Raw genomic sequence first — 20,882 nt, 5'->3', positions numbered from 1 at the left:
TTCTTTCCATTCAGGTTTAAAAAAATTTTTTTTTTTTTTTTTTTTTTAAATATGGAAAGAAGTTAGAAGCCAGCCTCTGCAGTGATCTAGCAGTACTAGCATTTTTCTTTCAATTTGTTAATTTATTTTTATTTTTTATTTTAGATATTCCTGCAATAGCCTGTCCTTTATTGCTTTTTCCCTGCAAAATACACACCCACAGATTTTTCAGATCTGAAAATGGCATGGAGGTGGGCCTGCTCTGGCATCTTAAGCTGATGGGTTGTGATAAAGTTGCTTCAAGAGAAAGGCCCTTATTGTAACTGTCATGAAAGTTTTATTTGAAAATGTCACTCCTGTGGATACTGTGGATTTGGCACTGGTTTTGCTTCTTCCAATAAAACTTAACATTCCCTGGAAGAGCAGATGTTTGTGGAATGAAATCCTTCTGGGGAATTAACTAATTAAGAATGTTGAGCTGCTTCGTTCTTTCAAATTGTGTATCCTGAGGCTGCAGTGTGGTGTCAGGGCTCTTCCTTGACAGTGCTTGGTAGACGTCTAGGTTAAGACTGGGCAAAGATCTGTAACTGTCTGCCAAGCTGGTGATCTGGTGTTGGGAGTGCAGCAAGGGAAAGGAGAAGAGCTCCAAGTCCAACAGCTTTCCTGTTTTCCCTGTAAACTGATGATTAGCAGATGTGGTGGAGGTGGCATTCATTTCCAACAATTTGCTGGAGAGCTTGTGCTAGTACCAGTTCAGGGAGTGAGGAGGTGAAGGTGATTTATCCTTCCCATTTCTGGCCAGCATCACACCGTCAACACGGGCTTTCCATTGGGGTTATGCAGATACTGGCGTCAGCTCTGAGATTTGACTTAGTGATGAGAAGTAAAATGATGAATGAAAGTTGCATGTCTATTTCTATTTTTTAATTATTTTTTTTTTCCAACCTGGGGAGTGCCATGCCCAGCAGTTGGGAGCAGCACCTCACAGTAGCCAAGTTGTTGCCTTATTAATTGCTACAGCTCTCTGGTAACAATTTATTAAGCTGTTAGGGCAGGCTGATCTATCTTTAGACTGTACTGACCCATTATCACACCAAGTCTTTGTGTCTTAGAGGACAGGCCACACCAAATGAGGGATTTCTTAGATCCTATTAGGTGCAGGAAGTAGCTTGGTAGAAAACGTAGGTTGACACACACCCTCAGCAAGACAGTCACAGCAAAAGGGGCTGTTGATAGGGTGTTTCTAGCTTTGGGGTAATGGAAAACCTCCTCAGAGGGTGTTTAAAAGAGAAGTGGTGGATCTCCATTTTGAGGGAGCAGTCATCTTCTGCAGAGAGAGTCTGCAGGATGGAAAAACCCTAAATCTGCAAGGATTTGGGTTTGAGAAGACTGGCAGAGGGACAGAGAAACTCTTCACAGCCCCTCCTGGTGCTTTTCAGCTTGGATTATAGAACCCGTCAGCCTAAAATTTGGAAGCAACTTGAAGCTTATGCTGATACAGTAGATTTCTCAATTTTGAAATGAAGGCTATGAAAATTTTATGAAAGCTACTTTAAATGAGCTTAAGATCTAAGTATACATGTTTCAAAAGTACTGTTTGTAGCAGTGTGATAGTATGTTTAAAAGGCTGCTTTCCACAGAAAATAATTAATTTCTTGTGATTCAATAATGTTGTTAGACAAAGTATTGCTTTGTTTTTTTGTAGGTTTTGTTGGCATAGTAACAAGATGACTCAGATAGTAACCTGGATAATTAGGTTACATAGAAACAATTTCTATTAAAAATTTAGTTTAATGGTCTTAAATTTGCTACCAATAGTAATGGGTCAATTTTGAACCAAAATAGGGTATGCATACCAAATTCAGCTCCATTTTAAATGCACTTCTCATTGTAAATAGAGTATGACAGTGGAGTAACAATGCATTTTTTACGTAAACAGAATTAAGAGTTTTTTAGAAGAGCTGTTACAGTACTTGCACTTTTGATTCGTTTGAAAACAAGGATTGTATTTGACTACAATATTAAAAGTACTCCATGGTCTTAAAAGTTTTATGTTGAGATTTCCAGGGTAAAACTCTTACTTCCCCTTGAAGTCCAGCACTAAGAAGCAAGAGATATAAAGCACAATACAAGTGCCAGTAATATTCAGCCATGTGAAATTCTGGGTAGTTTAATTGAAGTCTGAATTTTTTGTTTAGGTTGAGAGAGCATTAATTTCTCAGGCAAGAGTTACTGCCTAAAGGAAATTTTTCAGATTTCTATAAGCAAAAATAAAATGCACTGAAAGTATAAAGTTGAAAAAACAAAAGAGCGATATTGGGGGAAGGAGAAAAGCAAAGATAATGTAAAGTGATATTTATTTTAAATTTACTTTTTTTTTCATAAAGGCTGACACTTTTTTTCCCCTTACATATTTACTTAGAGCTTAATTGCAACTAGTTAACTTCAGTGGAATGAAGGAATAACCAGGCTGCAAACTCTGATCTCAATATGCAGTTGTAGTGAATGACAAAGATTGATGGTTCAACAGTGTACTGAGTTTGCTGTCCTAGCCAGGGCAGGTGGTCGAGAAGCCACAACTGAACTTAAGGCAGAGACTTTTACATGGAGAATTGAGTTGGGTAGAGGACAAAGCTCCTCAATTATTTGGAGCTAAGAGCTATTCTCACTTCTGAGTAACAGTATTCCTCTTCCAGAGGATAGACAACTTTGATCTCAGAGGGACTGAGCAACTTTCTAATGGTTGTTTATGGGATTAAAGTATATGGTAAAACCGAAAGCTGTAACTTGGAATGTCTTTGGATGCCTTTGTCTACAGAATCATCCACCCTCTGAGACACATTTTTTTTTTTCTTGTGAAGCAAGAAGGATGTGTTCTTGAGATACTGGAAGGGTGTGGAGTAAAGGGTTTTAGAAGCCATCTTTACGGTTTTGACTAAGGCAAAACTAGATCTAATGATCTTCTCCATGGGCTGGATAATACAGAGAGATAGACAAGAAGATTCAAAGAGGAAGGTCAAAACAGAAGAGCATTAGGGTAAAGTTCTTCTGTGGGAGCTCAGTGGAGATTGAAAGGTTGACTCAGCTTTCTAGTTAATGGAAGACACACTTGTTGCTGAATTCTGCATGCTGCCATGGAGGGTGGCTTTCACACCTGTGACCTTAAACACAGGCCTCTACAATACAGGAACTGTGCTAAGGATTCCCTTCTCACGGGAAGCCTGCTTGCAAATGCCAGACAAGATGAAACGAGGTACCTCATGGTGTAGAATTTCTTAATTATAGACAAAACAAAACTTTAAAGGCTTTTTCTTAAAAAAAAAAAAAAAAAAAAAAAGGCCAGGAGAGGGAAGGGCAGTTGTCAGCAGTGAGCTTGGGAAAGCCAGTATTTCATCAACAAATATACAAAATTAAGACAGAGTCTTGGAAAGTCCCTGGTAAGCTCTGTGGCCATTTATTCTCTGATATTTTGCAGGGAACTTTCATTCTAAAATAATGAAATAATTATTCTCTGAATTAAACCTGAATCTTTAAACCAGGTACTTCTTGTGAATTTACTTTGAAAGTGCCACTTTTCATTAAACTTCCATAAAACATCCTTAAATTGCATGTTTTGACTTTGTTACGGTTGCTCTTCATTCTCAAAAAAACAAATGGAAAAGTGCAGGAAAGAGTTGGTGGTTTGCATTCATTCCTTAGTCTGCTGAAATGGCCTATAGCTGCCAATCAGAGCACCAAGTATACTTGGGTGCCTAGTGACAGATAGTATTTCCATGTTTTGCAGAACATGATGAATTTTACTTCTCTTCTGAAAGCTATACCCTATGAATCAAAGCATATGAAGTATGTTTTAATACTAAAAAATAGGAGTGTCCAAAGTCCTTTATTGCTTCAACAAACACAGGCCTTCTATATCAGAAACTACCCACCCCCTCAATTTTTTTATTTTTTTTTTTGCCAAAGTGAACGAGTTTGTTCCACTTATCCTGCTCCTGCTATTTGTCTTAGGCTTGAAGTTGAATTCAGAGCATAAAAACATACTTATTTTCCTTACTACATTTGGCAAAATCTGAAGTCTTTTATTCTCTCTCCAAACATTTTAAATTTAACGTGTGTTGCTGCAGTATCCTAGCTTGTCCTTCTTTTAAAATAAACTAGCAGTCCAGAGTAGTTTAAAACTGATCCTGGCTGCAAATGTTGCTTACCATCTCCACAGATAGCTGTTTTCTTGTGCACGTTACTGCTCATTACTTTACTTTCCTATTGGTTGTATGTAAGTAAAGCTTCTTCCGCTCCTACAACACTTGAAATCTCCAAAAATGCTCTCTCAATCAATACTCGGCAGGCAAAAGTTTTTGCATTTGTGAGGTCTTTTTAATTTTTTTTCTCCCACGTTTCTCAGTTTTCCCTAGTGGTCGCACTAGGAAAGTTCAGGTGACCCTTTCCTGCAGAGAGGTGCATCTGGGCTAACTGAAGACCATGCATCAAGAATGACTCTGGAAAGAAAGACAGAGGCTGGCGTTACCTCATCCTAGAGCTGGCTGCCCAACCTCTGGCCTGTTTTGGTGGAGATCTTTCTACATAGCAGGAGTAGTACACGCAAGTCAACTCTGTGACCCAAGTTTTGTTTCTCCTGAAAATGGGTGCTTTTCCAGCACCACCTGTGAACGTAGTGCTTCCTATAAAGTAACCTGTATTAGCCTACAGGGGGCTATTGATTTCAAGGGAGTTGCTTGTTGTTAAAGACGTGGGTGCACACCAATCCTGTAGGAAGCATTTGCTGTTGGGGAGGGTGGAGCCCCTCTCAGCCCCTCAGCACGGCAGGTGCCCTGTACTTGGTCACTGGATGGCTTGTGTCCCTGTCACACAGAGGCGTAATGGCACGTGTGGTTTAGGTTATGGATAGAAGGGAGGTTCAGCTCAGAGGCTGCCCCGGCGTGGGAACTAGGTTTTCCAAATTCACAGCTGGTGAAAGTTGATTTTCACCTGCAGTGAGTTAGCTATGCTCAAGGCTGATGGCCCTGAGCAGAAACTGTGGGAGCAGTGCCATCTAAGTGTTGTTTGTTGTTTGGGTTTGGGTTGGTTTTTGGTTTTGTTTGTTGTTTTTTTTGTTTGTTTTGGGTTTTTTTTGTGAGAGTTTTTGTTCTTTTTGTTTCGTTTTGCTTTGCTTTTTGTTTGAGGTGTCTTAGCCCTGTGGGCAGGGGTTTGGAGCAGGAAGACAGGCTGAGAGAGGTGGGGTTTGTTGATCCTGGAGAAGGCTCGGGGGAGACCAGCAGCCTTCCAGTGCCTAACGGGGGCTACAGGAAACCTGGAGAGGGACTTTTTACGAGGGCGTGTAGCGATAGGATGAGGATTAATGGTTCCAAACGGAAAGAGGGTAGATTTAGATGAGATATTTGGAAGAAATTCTTTCCCGTGAAGGTGGTGAGACTCTGGACCAGGTTGCCAATTGTGGCTGCCCCATCCCTGGAAGTGGGATGGCTTGGAAGGCCGGGTTGGATGGGACTGGGGAAGGACTTTTTACAGGGGCTTGCAGTGAGATGACAAGGGGGAATAGTTTTAAGCTGAAAGAAGAGAGATTTAGGTTAGAGATCAGGTGTAAATCCTTCAGTGTAAGGGGTGGTGAAACACCGGAACAGGCTGCCCAGAGATGCTGTGGATGTTCCATCCCTGGAGGTGTTGAAGGGCAGGTTGGACGGGGCTCTGAGCAGCCTGTTCTGGTGGGACGTGTCCCTGCCCATGCAGGGGCGTTGGAACTCGATGATCTTTAAGGCCCCTTCCAACATAAACTATAGGAAGCGCTGCCAAAGGGTGGCGGAGGGGGGCGAGTTTGTCTCCCGGCCGGAGCTCATCCGTGGGGCGGCGGCGCCACCTGGTGGCGGCAGCGGAGCGGCGGGTTTTGGGGGCAGGGGCTGGCTGCGGCACGCAGGGAGACGAAGAGCGCCTTAACACGGCGGTGAGAATGACCCGGAGTTTCTCACAGCCAGCGTGCTGTGAAGAAACCCGCCTTGGCTGTGCGCTCCTCGGGGCACAGCAGCTGCTGCGGTGTGTTGGTGGCAGGAAAGGGTCAGACGGTGCTGCACACCGTCATAGATTGATTCATCGGGTAGGTTTTTAGCTGTGAGCGTTACTCGGAGGTGCCAAGGGGCTGTACACCTTGGTAGTGCTGAGAGCCTGTTGCTTCCTCCATGGGGACAGGTAATTCCACTGGCTGTGTAACCTCTCTCGTAGCTGTTCTGCCATAGAGACTAGTTATCTCCTGAACCCTGTGTGCAGGTGGATTAAGTCATAGATTAAATACGTCTTAGTGAATAGAGTTAAAATGACTCAGGCTTTCACAGAATCACAGGATTTTTTGAGTTGGAAGGGACCTTAAAGACCATCTAGTTCCACCCCCCCTGCATGGGCAGGGACACCTCCCACCAGAACAGGCTGCTCAGAGCCCCATCCAACCTGCCCTTCAACACCTCCAGGGATGGAGCCCCCACAGCTTCCCTGGGCAGCCTGTTCCGGTGTCTCACCACCCTTACACTGAAGAATTTACACCTGATCTCTAACCTAAATCTCTCTTCTTTCAGCTTAAAACCATTCCCCCTTGACCTCTCACTGCAAGCTCCTGTAAAAAGACCCTCCCCAGCTTTCCTGTAGGCCCCCTTCAGGTACTGGAAGGCCACTATGAAGTCCCCCAAGACCCTCCTCTTTTTCAGACTGAGCAACCCCAACTCCCTCAGCCTGTCCTCATAAGAGAGGTGCTCCAGCCCTCGGGTCATTTTCGTGGCTCTTCTCTGGACGTGTTCAAACAGGTCCACAACTTTCTTGTGCTGGGAGCACCAGAGCTGGATGCAATATTCTAGGTGTGGCTTTGAGGATTATTTTAAAAAAACCTTTATTTTCCTGACATTGGCCTAATCTGTATCTTTGCCAGAGTGGTTGGGGCAGTAGGTAGTTCTTTGTGTGATCCTCCTGAGGACACACACATGCGCATGTTCTGTGCAGTTGTTTACCTCTCTTATTTTGGAAATACCTGGGTAAACATCTGGTTTCCTGAATGATTTTCTCCTATTTAAGAATCTGAATTAACTAGATTAATTTCTTAAGCCCATTCTGCTCTAGACAAATTTTCTTTCTGTCTGGAAACAGTCTTGAGGAGTCAGCTGTGATTGGGATGGAGGATGTCCTGAGGGTGTGAATAAATGGCAAGTAAGTGATGTAGGTGATCTGAGCAGCTCTTGTCTCTATTGTTAATCTATTTATTTATTTACTTACTTTTCTTTTAGAGTTTAATATGCGTAGCAACAGGGCCTGTAACTGGTAAATGGCTCAGGCATGTTGTGGGCAAGTAGCTTGGTTACTTCTGTTCCTCTTATCCTTCTCCAGCACATTGTTTAACTCTGCTGGAGTTGCTCTGACCAGACCCTCGTGCTCTGCTGGGAAAGCAGATGGCCTTCCTGAGTTCCCTGTAAGACCTGAATGCTGGGGAATACCTAATACTTGAGCTTCTCAGGAGTTGAGGTATCAGTACTGTTTCTTGCAAAAATATGCCAGACCTCGGCCCTTGCCCAAGAGCTGATGCAGCTTCTTCCTTGTTCCCAGCAGGTTGCTCCTCCATCCCACCAGGTGTGTGTGTCTGAGGAGAAGAGCTTTACTCTGAAGTGGCAGGCATCTCTCTGTTTAAGGACACCTCATTTAGACAGCTGATCATTGGCATTTTAAAACCTTCCTTTGTTAGTCCCATGGCAGGGGCAGGGATTTCTCATGCTGCTTTCTGTGGGCTTGCTCTCAATATGGAGGCAGAAGGCAGCAGTGAGGTTAACTGAGCCTGTCACTCAAAATGGTGTTACCGGCTGCGGCAGGTGCACGTGTAGAAGCTCTTTTCTATCAAACCAAGTTTGTAAATTGCCCTTAAGTATACTTTCCTACTTTTTTGTAAGGAATGTGACAGAACAAGGGCTGGGGAAAGGAAAGCAATCTGAAGTACTTTTCAGTCTTTCTAGATGTGTGTACATGTTGGTTTTTTAAAATCCTTTTGAAAAGGAGAAATTCCAAATTAAGCCAGCCTGTGGCAGTGTTTTTCAGCATTTCTTTTGCTTTTCCTGTGTTTAAAGCTTAAGCCTTGATGCTAATTGGAAAAGTTGGAAATCTTCTTATGCTCTATATGCAGTAGTTAATTTCAGTATTTAATAATGTTTTAGCAATTTAAAACAGCTCTTTACTCATTAAAATGAACGTGTGATATAAATAATCATGACTTCCAGGTGCAGAATTACTGTTGTGTCTATAAAGTGTACTTCCTAAGTACAGTGTCACTATTGCTGTTTTTCAGATGGGTATTCTTTCTTTCCCCATCCTCCTTTAGCATAACAATGTTTATGTGATTTGAAAGATTCAGTAAAACAAATTTGCACAGCTGATTTTTCTTTTTTTAATATATCTTTGAGACATCTTCTTGTCTCCTGACCTTTCTGAGGGATGATTCTCATCTGATTTTGTCACCAAAGAGAAGGCTTCCTCTTTTTTGAAATGGAAAGCCTACACACACTAGACATTAATAGATGCTGGGATTTCTTGCATCTTTTAAATTACATCTTCAAAATTATTTTTTTCCATACTCATTTTCCAGTTTAGTAATGCTTTAAAAAGAAAGAATTTAAGTGAGCACAAACCTTTTGTGTTCTCATGAGCTCTCAAATTTACCTCTTGGTATAAAAGTGGCAGGAAAAATGCTAAGACTTCAAATCCTTTTTAGGATCCCATTTAGCCTCTAGGCAGCTGCCCTTTCTGCTGCCATGCTGCTGGTGGTGGAAGGTTCCAGCCTGCTTTGTCTGTTAGCTCTTCAAGTGGATTATGGAAGTTGCCACTAAGTGGCCGATGTCTTTAGTGATCTTCTTAAGGCTTTCACAGAGCTGTTTCAAGCCAGGCCTGAGTGGTCATTTACTTTGCTGGAAGTGCCTGCCATAGTTACTGTTGGTTTCCTCTGTTCCTAAACAAAGGAGCAAAGGAAGACACTAGAAATAAAGGGAAGTGGAAGGCAAAGGCTACTTAGCTAGCAATTTGCCAACCTGTGAGTCATAGAATCACAGAATCACCACGGCTGGAAAAGACCTTTAAGATCATCAAGGCCAGCCTAATGCCAAATGCTGCTGTCCTGCACATTTGCTGCAAATGGTGGGCTGGAGGTGAGTGGAAGGGAGCTGGGTTTGGCAGGCAAGATCTTCAAGATCTTGAGCTCTTCTCTCTTGAGGCCTTTGGCTCATGGCTGTGGGTTGGGTGGCACATGCCCAACGCCTTTGATACAGTTCAACTGCAGTGGATGCTGAGTTGGTGGCCTTAACCTGGCTGCAGCCACATCTTCCCTGGGAGCTCTGGTTCCCTTTGGTCCATCTGGAGCAGAGCTGTTCAAATCAACTTTTGATCTATCAGTGGCTTAGAGGTTTCTTGTACCCTGAGAGGTCTCTGCACATCTGCCACCTTATTGGGCTCAGTCCCTCATCTGTCCTGCCGCATCATTGTGGTGCTGTCTAATGGTGATAAGTATGATCCAGCAATCTCAACCCTCACCCAGGGCATCCAGTTTCCAGTGATCATGGTTCAATCTGTCCAGCCTATGTCTTGGATTTGATGTGACTTGCTTCTTTTCCTATTACAGTCCAATTTTCTTCCATTCTCTTTCCAAAGCCTGAGAAAAATTATTAACACAAGCAGATTGTCTGCCTAAGTAATGTATAACTAGTCAATCTATAAATGCTCATGATACTTATAAACTAAGTTCACCTTTCCATGATGTGCCCCTGTATTTGATGTGACTGACGTGCACAGTTGAGATCCTTAACTACCTTGAGTCTGTGAACAGAGCCACCGGCCATGGTAGCATGTCCTTTGGCAGGAGGAACAAGGTAAATCAGGTCATGCAGAGCTTTTTATTTTCGTAGCTGTGCTACCTTATACCACATTGGGCTTGCTGGCTGTAGCTTAGGTATTTCTGCAGAATGCTACCCTGCAGCTGTACCCTCTGTTTTTAGACTGAGCAGCTTTAATAAAGGGCTTTGTGTTGTATGGCAATACACTACTGACACTAAAGGATAGGAGAAATTAAATACTGGATGAGGAATGTTAAGCTCTATGCAGTGTCTGCCAGTCAACAATCCTGGCCTGGAAAGCCTTTCTGCTTAATGCACTTGAAGGAAGAGGAGCAGGTGGTGGTCAAGAAGACTCCCTGAAGCAGACATCATGGCAATTCTGACTGTTGGAACGAAAGGGAAAATCTCCAGGAAGATTTACGACTGTTTGGGTCTATGTTTGGAGTGGCTGCACTTGCTTAAAAAAAAGTAAAAAAATCTGAATCATATTTTTCCATCTCCTCTGCAAATAGTTTTGATGCATCAAACCCAATTGCACTTCTCTTTATGTGTCTTAAGCTAAAACAAAACAACAAAACCCAAACAACCAAACCCCCAAAACAAAACAAAAAACCCCAAAGCCACAACACCCCCTACTCATTTGCAGCCCTCTCAAACTTAATTATGTGTCCTGCTGTTTTAATGGTTTTATGTGCTTTCTTTTTCCTCCTTCTACCTGCACCAAACTTAAAAGGCAAGGCCACACATGCAGAAATGCCCAGCAGCTACAGAGCCTACTGGCAGTACTCTCCTTAGGTTTTGGGCCAGTTCATACAGTATCGCTATTAACTCTGGAATTACGGCAAGACTGTGTTAAGAGTCAAATTGGTATCATCTGGCCTAATCACTTCCTAATTTTGCAGAGTATTCCAGAGGGTTTATATCCCATAATTTTATTTAAGTATATTATGAGCAGCAACATTTAAGGCAATGCCAAATTGTACAGTTTTCATTTTGGCAAGCAGTCTCTGCAAGTGTTTTTGTATTGGTCCTGTGTACTTATTCATCTCTCTATTTTGTCCGTGATCTATAGATAAGTACTTAGCATTCCTTCACCACCTTCCAGGATCCAGGTGATGATGTGTGGGACTGTGAAGGTTCCTGTAGTTAGTGCCTTCGCTCCTGTTTAGTCCTTGAGTGATGGACCCTTCAGCATTTACATTGTGCAATTTAGCATTATGTTTTCCTTTAGGAAGAAAAGCAAGTTTGAAGTTTCTTGAGGTGGGGACAGAGATGCAAAAGCTGTATGTAATGTGGACAACTTACTTTAATTTCTTGACACTGTGCTTGCCCTGGCTGTAGCTGGAGCAGACTTGAGTGAGATGGGAAGACATCAGATGCTCTTGAAGCTCACAGGACATAGAAGGACCATGGGACATGACTGGGAAGGTCCAGTCCTTGGTCCTAGAAGGGGCTGTGCTGGGGATGTGAGCAGGATGTAGCAACCATTTGTACATTGGATGTGTTAGTTGCAGCCCTTCAGTGTGAGGCTGGATAGTGACTTCCCTGCAGTTCTTAAAGGACAAGCATTCTTCTCAAGTGCCAAAAGCCATGCTGAAGTCTTAACTATCCTTGTGGCTGGCTAGTGTGGATGAAGGGTGAAAAAGGCACTTAGAAATACTCTAATAACAGGAGCTACAGCTTCACCTTCAGATAAGTAGATGTTATTTTATGGGGATTTTCCTCTGCTGCTGGGCAGAGATTATATTTATGCACCCTTGTGAGAAATACAGAGGTGAAAGCATTGATAAGTCATTGCTAGCTCTGCTGCTGTCCAAAATTCCTGTGCAGGATGTATGTAACGACTTACAAAAAAATCCCACTGAGGAAGTACAGAGAGACATGATGAATGCTGGAAGTGTCGTGTCTGTGGAATGCTGCCAGCAGCAGACATTTTACATGCTGCTCTACTGCAGATGCTTTCCTTCTCCCTCCTTCAAATAAAGGCTGTGTTGGCTCTGGAAGGGCTCATACCTGGGAGAGATATCCCAAAAGCACCTGGCGCTCAGAGCTTGTGTTGGGGCTTTGGTGCAAAGTTTGTCACACTCAGTATGCACCTTTGCAAAGCTGAGGGTGATTAAAAGATACTACGTGATGAGAGTGGAGTAGTTTGCACATGGAGGTGCTCTTGAAGCCACTTGGCCTTCGGAAGGCTTGCAGAATCAGTGCTCTAGATAGTAACAAAGCCAAATACTCTTTAAGGAAATATTATATACAGATAGCTGGAAAGAAAAAATTTACTTTGAACTCTCAGGATTGTTTTTCATCATGCCTCTGGTAACTTAACTAAGTGCATTTCAACCTGACAGATTTTGGACCCGATAACCTTTCCTTCCTGGTTCCTCTGTTATTTTTTTGGTGGCTATTCTCTGATGCTATTTGAAAGTCCAGTAACCTCTCTGGCTTTTGCATCTATGGCAGTGCAGATGGGGGATGGTTTCAGGCCTCCGTTTTCTTTAAAAAGAAAAAAAAAAAAAACCTAAAGAAAAAAAGTCATCCTGGAAATGTGACATAACTCCCAAGCATTTCTGCTGTGCAAAGGTATTTGTAATTTTACTGAGCTAGAGCATACTTCATAGAAGAGGTGTTTTGTGTGCTATACTGTAACTGTTCTCAGACTCAGGTTTCACTCATCTTAAAAGGTTAAGTTTAAAATTTAATAACTAAAATGTGGGATTTTTCCCAATCATTTTGGTGACCTTTCAGATTCCTTCCAAAATGCAAAACTAATGCAAGCAGTATCTCTGATGATGATGACAACAACAATAATAATCATAATCTAGTATATTAAAAAACCTCAACATGCGCAGTCCAGAACTGAGCAAACTTTATTGGTTTAATGTTTGCCTATTCATGTTTCTTGCTGCCTGGGTTGCAAGAGCTCAGTGGGTTTTGATTTCACAAGCAGCAGGTTTCTTCCTGGACAATGCCAGAGAGATTAGTCAAATGGAGGCCGGGGAGTGTTAGGAGTAGTGGGCTCAGCTCTCCTGTCCCTGTTTCCTCCCTTGCAGTGTCCCCCAGTTCTGCAGAGGGAAGGACATGAACAGTGTAACAGGGCCCTTCAGCTTTTTGCATGCTTGGGACGTGGTGGTACTGTGTTTTAAGTGTTTGACAGTGAGAGTAAAAAGTAACTTGTGGATAAAGTTAGAAATTGCAGAGGATAAACTTAGTGAAATGAAGCAAATGAGGCTTTGGAATAAATCCATACGTCGTTGTTCCAGGAATAGAAGGAAGCCTGAAAACAAATGTGCAAGAAAAACAGCTGAAAAATAGCATGGTCATTAAAAAAGTTTAATTTAGGGCTCCAAGCATTAGTCATTTAATCATCATGGCAACAGCAGTAGTACTGTTTGGGAAGAAAAGAGTGGAAGGAAAGAAAGGTAATTTTCATTACTCTGAGGTCCCTAAAAGCTTTAAAATTGCTCTGGTCAGGTAATAATTTCTGTTCCTTGGGCATAGTCTTAAAAAAAGGGATGCAAAACTGCAGGTCTTCTCTCTCTGCTTGTGAAATGATTCTTTTTTGTAGTCAGCATCCTTTTCCAAGAAATACTTGATTGACAGCTGATAATTGCTGTCATGCATCCTTGTCCTGAAATTGTCAGCCATGAGATTAAAAAGTCAAGAAGTCATTTTAGGAACTGTAACATTTAGATGTAGAAAAGGAGAATGGAGTGCATGGACGCAACATGGACAAAAGGGCTGTGAGTCCTGATTGGAATTATTTGCTAAGGATGGTATGGTGTTGTTAGAAATGGATAGCTGGTAGCATGTAAGTGAAAAGGTAACTCCCCAACATCTAGCCACAACAAAAATAAGAGGAAAAAATGCTGAAAAGAAATAAGAAAAAGCAGTGCAGTATAAACCAGACAAAGCTCATGCCCAGACAAAGGCAGGACTTCTTGGGGCACCTGGGACTTGTTTTCTGTGCATTCCTGGGCTGTGGTACAGGTCAGTGTTCCCTGCTTTCCTCCTGGAGTAGCTAATGTGAAACCTGTGCTGGGCAGGGTGTGGTGGCTGACTGAGAAATCATCTGTGTCAGCCAGCATCTCAGTCTCAAGACTGTATTGGGTTTCTGGTCTGTGAAAAGCCTCAAACCTCAGCTGAAAAACACTCACTGTCGATTCTAAAATTAGTCTGAGAGGAAGCAGAGATGTAAGTTGACTATGTACTTTCTAACCTTTAGTGTCACCCTTTTACCTGCTGGCCTACCCTTCAGTCCTGCAATACTGAATATGCTGGTCTAATCCTTGGTCATCTTTTTTTTCTGAATTATTGGGCAGCTGGTGTTCCAGGAGTTCTTTCCTTAGCTAACCAAATATGAAAGTAGTATGAAAGAACTGCTGGCTTTGGCATATGTCTACAAGCAGTTACAATGTGTGGATACAAGCTTATGAGGGGCTTTGGTTTGCTGTGCTGGTAGAGCAAAGGGAAGGAGTAAGTCATGCTTTATTCCTCCCCATGAAAAGGGTGGATATTTATCATGCATTGATAATCCAGGTTTGTCCATATAGAATTTACAGTCCAAGTGGTGTTCCACCTCTTCCCTAGACTTTTATTTTACAAGATGCAAAATACGCATAATTGCAGGTCTTTTTCCTGTTCATCCGGGCTATTCCTGCATTCAGTTCTATTTCATTGTTGTGATAGACTCTAATGCTCAGGATGACATAATTCTGTCTTTTGGAGCTTAGCGCTCCTGGAGAGGCAGTAGGTTTTGGCTTGTCAGCCTCCCATCTTCCCTCAACCATGTGAGGGCTACTTTTCATCTTTATTTTCTAGTCAGTTACTTTTCTTTTGCAGTTCTCTCATTACTTCTAACTGATCCATGTTTGCAGATCCACAAAGATATTCTGAGGCCATGGAGTATTTTTGTGGGACTTTCCTTTCACAGGATAAGAAACCTCAATTTTCTGCTGCAAACCTGCATTTTTGCCATTTTTCCCCTGCCATGTCCCACTGTATTGTGCTTACTGTGGGCTTTTACACAGTGCCCATTACTATGATATATGTATTTTGGGTTTACATATATATATATATATGTGGTGTGTGTGTATAAATAAATAAAATCATGCAACCAACATGGTTGTAATGTAAATGTCTTCTTCAGGGGGGTAGTTTTATTTTTGTTTAATGCATACTTTTATTTGTGAAAGTTAAGCTGAAGAACCTCACCTACTTCACTCATACTTAACTTGCTGTCTATTGTAACATTTGTTATTTTCAACATTGCTACTTCCCAAATTTTGCCCTCCTGCTGCCTGGGTTTTTTGGATTGTTTCCCTTCACTTGTCTTTGCCTGCTTTTTTTACAGAGTGAACCTCATTTGATTATTTTCAGACTGCATTTCTATTCCCTCTAAGTCCCTGTGCATTATAGCCTTATGGCTGATATTTTTGCAGTTCGTCCAAATGCAGTGTTTCCTGGAGATTTAAGTTAGCATGCTGTCTAGAGTCTCTCCTGGATCATTAAAGAAAATACCAAGTAAAATAGGTCCTAATATAGGTCTTTGCAATATCACACCTTCTTCCAATGTTATCCTTTGCTTTTATCATTATTTATTTGCAGCCATTTTCAAATCAAGCCACAGCATTCATCTCAAAGTGTAAATCACTATCAAATGTTTACTGAAAATCAAACACATCACATCTGCTCCTTTCCCTTCAACTCCTAGTGCTGTAATCCTAGCCAGAAAAGGGGCCAATTTCTAGCCAGATCTGCTCTTCTGAATAGAAATCACAGTTTCATTGTCCTCAGGCTTGTAGCCTGGTTTACTTTATAGGAAGCCTCATGAATTAAAACATCTGTGCAGCCTGTTCTGAAAATCATTTTTGTGGAGGGGCAGAGCTGGGAAGGAAACAAGTGGAGTTTATGCATGTGAGGGGGAGAAAGAGAGGAGAGGGATATGTGTGTGTGGAGAGAAGGGGAGTCACTTTTATCTGCCTGTGTAAGGTATGTAACTAATTGGTGACAATTAGATATATTTCTGAAGAACTGGTTGAAACCTTGAATGCTGCTTTCTAAACCATAGCTTCCCATATAGTTAGGTGTTGTGTGCTGTCCAGCTTTGTTCTCCTGTAGTCTGTGATTCCATTGATACTTGAAGCTATGGCCAAACTGAAGACACAAGAAGCCAACACTTCAGGGATGTGTTACTTTCTCACTCTTAAGTGCAACAGGTTGTTTTGGGTAAGAAACAAAGGAATTTAGGCAAATTTGAGGAGATGACAGGGACTGTAGGATAAAAAGTGAGAGCATGCTTAGCAAAGAACTCTTTCAATGGGGAGTATGAGTTATAGTCCCTGGAGATCATGCAAAAGGCATCCGATTTGTGGCTTTTTGCTTTGACCTGGCCATAATAAAATCTCAAAAGTTTCTGGTGACAGTAATGCCTGTGGTGTGCTGGCTAGAGTAATATTTTATACCAGTGATTTAAAAGGATTGTTAGTATCCCTTTTCAGCTGGGGCAAGTGGCTGGGAACAGGCAGAAATAAATTTAATCTATTTTTCTAAGAAGGCTCTGCCTGTATTACTGGATCTCTTACTGCCTTTTCTTGCTCTTGCCAGCATCCCCTCATAGCCCCTGGCATTTGCTACCTGCTTGCAGCCCAGCCTGGACCACCACTCATGATGGGGAGTATGAAATGTGTCAGCTTTTCAGCTGGGGTGTTGGTACCTGGAGGTTCCTGGTGGAGAGCAGGATAGGGCTTGGGGGGGACTTAGGCTGTACTTTGTGCTGCTGAAGATGTATGAGTTTGCCTACAGGTGAAAAGCATGTCCATCCAAATCATGGGGAAAGGGAGTAGGGGTGTTCTTCTGTTTTGTTTTGTTTTTGCTAGAAGTGCATCTTGAGCAATTAACTCATCAATTGCTATTGAGGTTCCCGATCTAAGCCTTTAAAATTGTTCCTAGAATGTTTCAGTACTGTTTGTGTGAGGTGTCATAAGAATTGAATCTAGCAAGATGCTCTGAAGAGATGTTAGAAGCTACGTTTTGTAATAATCTTACACATTTTCATATATTGTACTGACAGCGTATGCCTACAGCATTGTGGCAACTGCAGGCCTAGTTACACCTCAGAAATGCCTTCATCCTTTTCCTATTCCATGCTACATTTTCCACCTGGATTATCCCTTTTTCTTTGATGGCTGCACTAAAGCAATAAGACTAAAAGGACTGTAGCCACCTTTACTTTGCAATCCTGGGCTCTTTACCCAGGCTTATTGGGGCACAGACACGAACTGAATATTCCAGGCCAAAAGTCCAGACCTAACACGTGCCACCTCACAGTCTGTCTGACCTCGTCCTCTTTGCTAAAACAGCATGGTATGTAGATTCTGACCAAGTCAGAAAGCATCAAGGAGTGTCTGAAGTACACAGAACAACGTGGGACTCACAGGCATCTGCTGATGCACCCCTTCCTGTACAGGTGGACCAAGTCGTGGCTGGAGCCCCCAGCCCTGCTGGCCCTGAAACTGGGGCCAACAGTGGTTGCCGACCTCACTCTGCTGCCTAAGCTGCTTTGTGTAGCCAGTGGGTCTGCAGAGTACTGCTATGAGTGAATGACTTGGTTTTCATTTGCTTTATTGTTTACTACGATGATCAAAGGAGCCACTCCTTGTGATTGAGAGGAGCCTTAAAATCTTACTTAAGAGCACAGATACTCTGGGCTTTGACAGATGTGCTTTGAAAATAACACAGATGTGCAGTGTCAGATTTCACTGCTGCACGCTGTGTCTTTGTTTCAAACTGTAAATTTGGCTAGTAGCGCTAGGCATGTGCTTTCTCAAAGCCTTGCCTTCTGCAACACAGGAAAAACAAGTTTCTGGGATGTGGGTGTTTTTCCCTCTGATATACCCACTTAGAGAGATTGAAAGGAAAATTATCTTGGCAGATTGAGTGCTCAGCCCTGCAAGGCTGCAAGGCTGTGGGTTATTTTTAACCTAACTACCTTGAATTAAACAAACGCTTAAGAATTTTTTGCTTGAATTGAAGGTGAGGCTCAGTGGACTTTATTTGCAGTGAAGCTCCAGCCAAAGACATGTTTCTTGCATTGAGCTCTGCAGAGTAATGCCTGTGGCGTTGTGCTGCCCTAATGAGCGGTGCTTGATTTTCTGAAGCACTGGCTTTTATGAATTGATGTGAGAGGATATGCAGCTCCAGAGCAGTTTGCTCCTTTCCCGTTCTCACCCTTCCTACAGATGTGGTGATCACTTTGGACTGGTGACATTTTAGATGGAGCATAGTCTCCTTACACTTGCCTGGCAGTGGCTCATTAACTGCATGTTAATTGAAACTGAAAGTTTGTCAGATGATTCAATTCAGTTACATGTTAAATGGATTCAGTGCAGTAAGCATTACTGCTGTGATGAAAATCTCTGTGGAGTTGATTTGTGAACTGATTTGGGAAGGATTCAACGGCTTCATCAGCAGCTCTGAGAGATCGGCATTGGGAGAGCAGCAGAGGTAGCCGTGCTTCTAGCAAAACAAATCCTAATCTTGTCTTTCCCCTTAAATGGCTTTAATTACGGCCCAGTATGTTCCCTTTCCAGGACATGTGTTAGGTAGATAAATTTACTCTGGAGACCTGAGAAGCGAAGAATAAAATGGGAAGAATTGAAAGTCTGGTTTGAGTTCTGTAATCTAAATGGCTGAACATGTTGAATTCCTTATCTCTCAGTGGATTGAGCGCTCACAAAATTTTCCTTACATTTAAGTTTGACTCAAATGTAAAAGTATGTTAAAAAAAAAAGTATCTACCTTAAACTTAAAGATGGAAAGTTTCCATCTTTCATAGCTCATCTTTTATACTTGGCCACTGCAAAAGTCCCTCTTAAGTGAGCAGTTTATTCTGTATGCTGTACCTGCTTATATGCTTGGTTTCTGTCTGGAGCCAATTTTTATTGCTGAGTTATAAACCCTTTGAAAATGTGGGCTTGTAATGGAAGCACTGGCAGACCTTTAACTAGGTCAGTTTTATCTGACTCCATTATCTTTGCTTTTTTGGTAAAGCATTAAGTGGTTGTGTATTTGTTTTTCTCGCAGTCTCAGAATTTTGACATGAATATATTACTGAATTGTTCTTTCTTCAAAATGTCATGAACATGCAGCGTTAGAGAGTTTATACAGACTTTGCAATCATCTTTAAAAGTAAATTGAGCTGTGTCGTATTTCAAGATTTTCTTGCTAATACAGTACATGTAGTCTGTAGTATGTCATTACAATACTAATACAGAGTTTGATTCTTGTCCTGCTAATCTTGAATTTTGTTCTGTCTTTTGGGCTTCTTTCTGCGTAAAATGACAATGGGGTTTTTTCGTTTGTCCCATTCAGATGAAAAGCCATACCACTGCAACTTTTCTGAAGAGGAAATCCCGATGGTAACCTCTCAGTTGGTTGAAAACCCAGAGCTGGGAAGCCGCAATGCCAGAGAAAATGTGTCCAGAGAATCTAAACATGAGATTCCTTCCCTGATGTCGGCACTGGGGAGTGTCATCAAGGAGCCCTTTTCGAAATACCAAGATTTAAAAGGTTCCATAGACATGAAGATGCCAGCATTTCATCATGGCCAAGGGCTTCCTCACTCCAGTTGCATTGCTAGCTTTGCTTTGGGTGTGGGCCAGACATCTTCAAACATGGTCATGGACTTTAAAACATCACTTGAAGTTCAGGCTAGCTGTGCTAGAGAAAATTTACTAGACTTAAAGAGGGAGCATCCTCTAATAGAAAAAGGTGCTGAAACTCAAGAGATTGTTCCACTTGATTTGAGTGAAAAATCAACACGGGATAATTCATGCCATAAAAATCTGAATACATCCTTGCAGGCTGCTTTAATTGTCTACCCATGTCCTTTCTGCAGTCACAAAACCTACTACCCTGAAGTCCTGTGGATGCATAAAAGAATATTGCACAAAATCAGCTGTAACTCTATGGTTCCCCCTTGGGTTCAACAGAATGGATTCAAGAGTATTAAAAGCAACCTGGTCTTTCTGGCAAGGAGTGGACGTACTGGCCCCCCTCCTGTTCTTGGCGGTAAGGAATGCCAGCCTTTGCCCATTGCCAGATTTACACGCACTCAAGTGCCAAGTGCGTTGCCAGGGTCCAAAAGCAGCTCTCTTTCTTTTGGGATTTCTGGGAAGTCTGGGAGTACGCATCAGTCAAAGGACAGTCATGCCTTTGGCCAGTGTGGTCCACGGTTATCAGGTCTGGATGGGTACAGACAGCCCAAGTTAAACCATTCCCAGGAGCAATACAACATAGCAGCACAACAAAAAAGTAAATATGAAGCAAATTCCAAACTTATGCAAATAGGAGCCTATAGCAGAAGCATAACGCCTACTCAGACAGTCATATCCAGGCCTAGCCCACAGCCCGCCAGCAGTAAGCAAGTGGAAAAGTATGCTGTTCCCCAAGGAAGTACTAGTTTTGCCTCTCCAGGTAAGCACTGTGCATCTGAGTCCATGAAGGCCAAATTCAACCCACCGATGCAATATCATCCTCTGTGTAAAAGCGAGCAGTACCCTAAATATGAAGAGCCATTGGTGCCTCCAAGGGAGTCTCACATGAAGGCTGGGAATGAGATGAGGACATTGGCAAACTGCACAACGGTAGCACGAGCGAGTCCACTGCTGCAGCCCCAGCCTAGTGCTGTGGCAGTTCCTCCGGCATTACACTCCAGCAAACAGGATCTGGGATCAGATGGTCATGAGAAACATTTGGACGTTTTAAATATCTTTAAAACATACATTCCAAAGGACCTTGCTTCGTTGTACCAAACCTGCGGTGCCAACAGCCCTGTCCTGGATCACACAGGTAAGATTTTCACAAGCCCTTCCATAGCTGAGGACACAGCTTGCTTGTTCATAAGGTGCTGTTTCATGGTTTCTTCTTTCTGACCCTTTAATGGTTGGGATTTCCAATTCATTGTTTTTATCATTTCTGGATAAGTTTAGATGGGTTTGTTTACCAGTCTCTAGCATTGCACCATCCTCCCTCATGCACTGTGTGACA

The 20,882-nt window shown here is 42.4% G+C and overlaps 1 protein-coding gene across 1 annotated transcript in view; it reads left to right on the top strand.

The window, feature by feature from the left end:
- ZNF516 (zinc finger protein 516) overlaps positions 1-20,882 on the top strand; it is a 55,670-nt gene that overhangs the window by 22,816 nt on the left and 11,972 nt on the right. Inside the window, exon 2 of the mRNA XM_010008822.1 lies at positions 19,206-20,684. Coding sequence (XP_010007124.1) covers positions 19,206-20,684 — 1,479 coding nt within the window. The remainder of the gene's footprint in view (positions 1-19,205; positions 20,685-20,882) is intronic.

Source organism: Chaetura pelagica, unplaced genomic scaffold, assembly GCF_000747805.2.
Source record: "Chaetura pelagica isolate M959 unplaced genomic scaffold, ChaPel_1.0 scaffold312, whole genome shotgun sequence".
In the NCBI taxonomy this organism is placed as follows: Eukaryota; Metazoa; Chordata; class Aves; order Apodiformes; family Apodidae; genus Chaetura; species Chaetura pelagica.
Note: the sequence above shows the minus strand (reverse complement) of the source record. Positions and strands in the feature narration are given on the sequence as shown.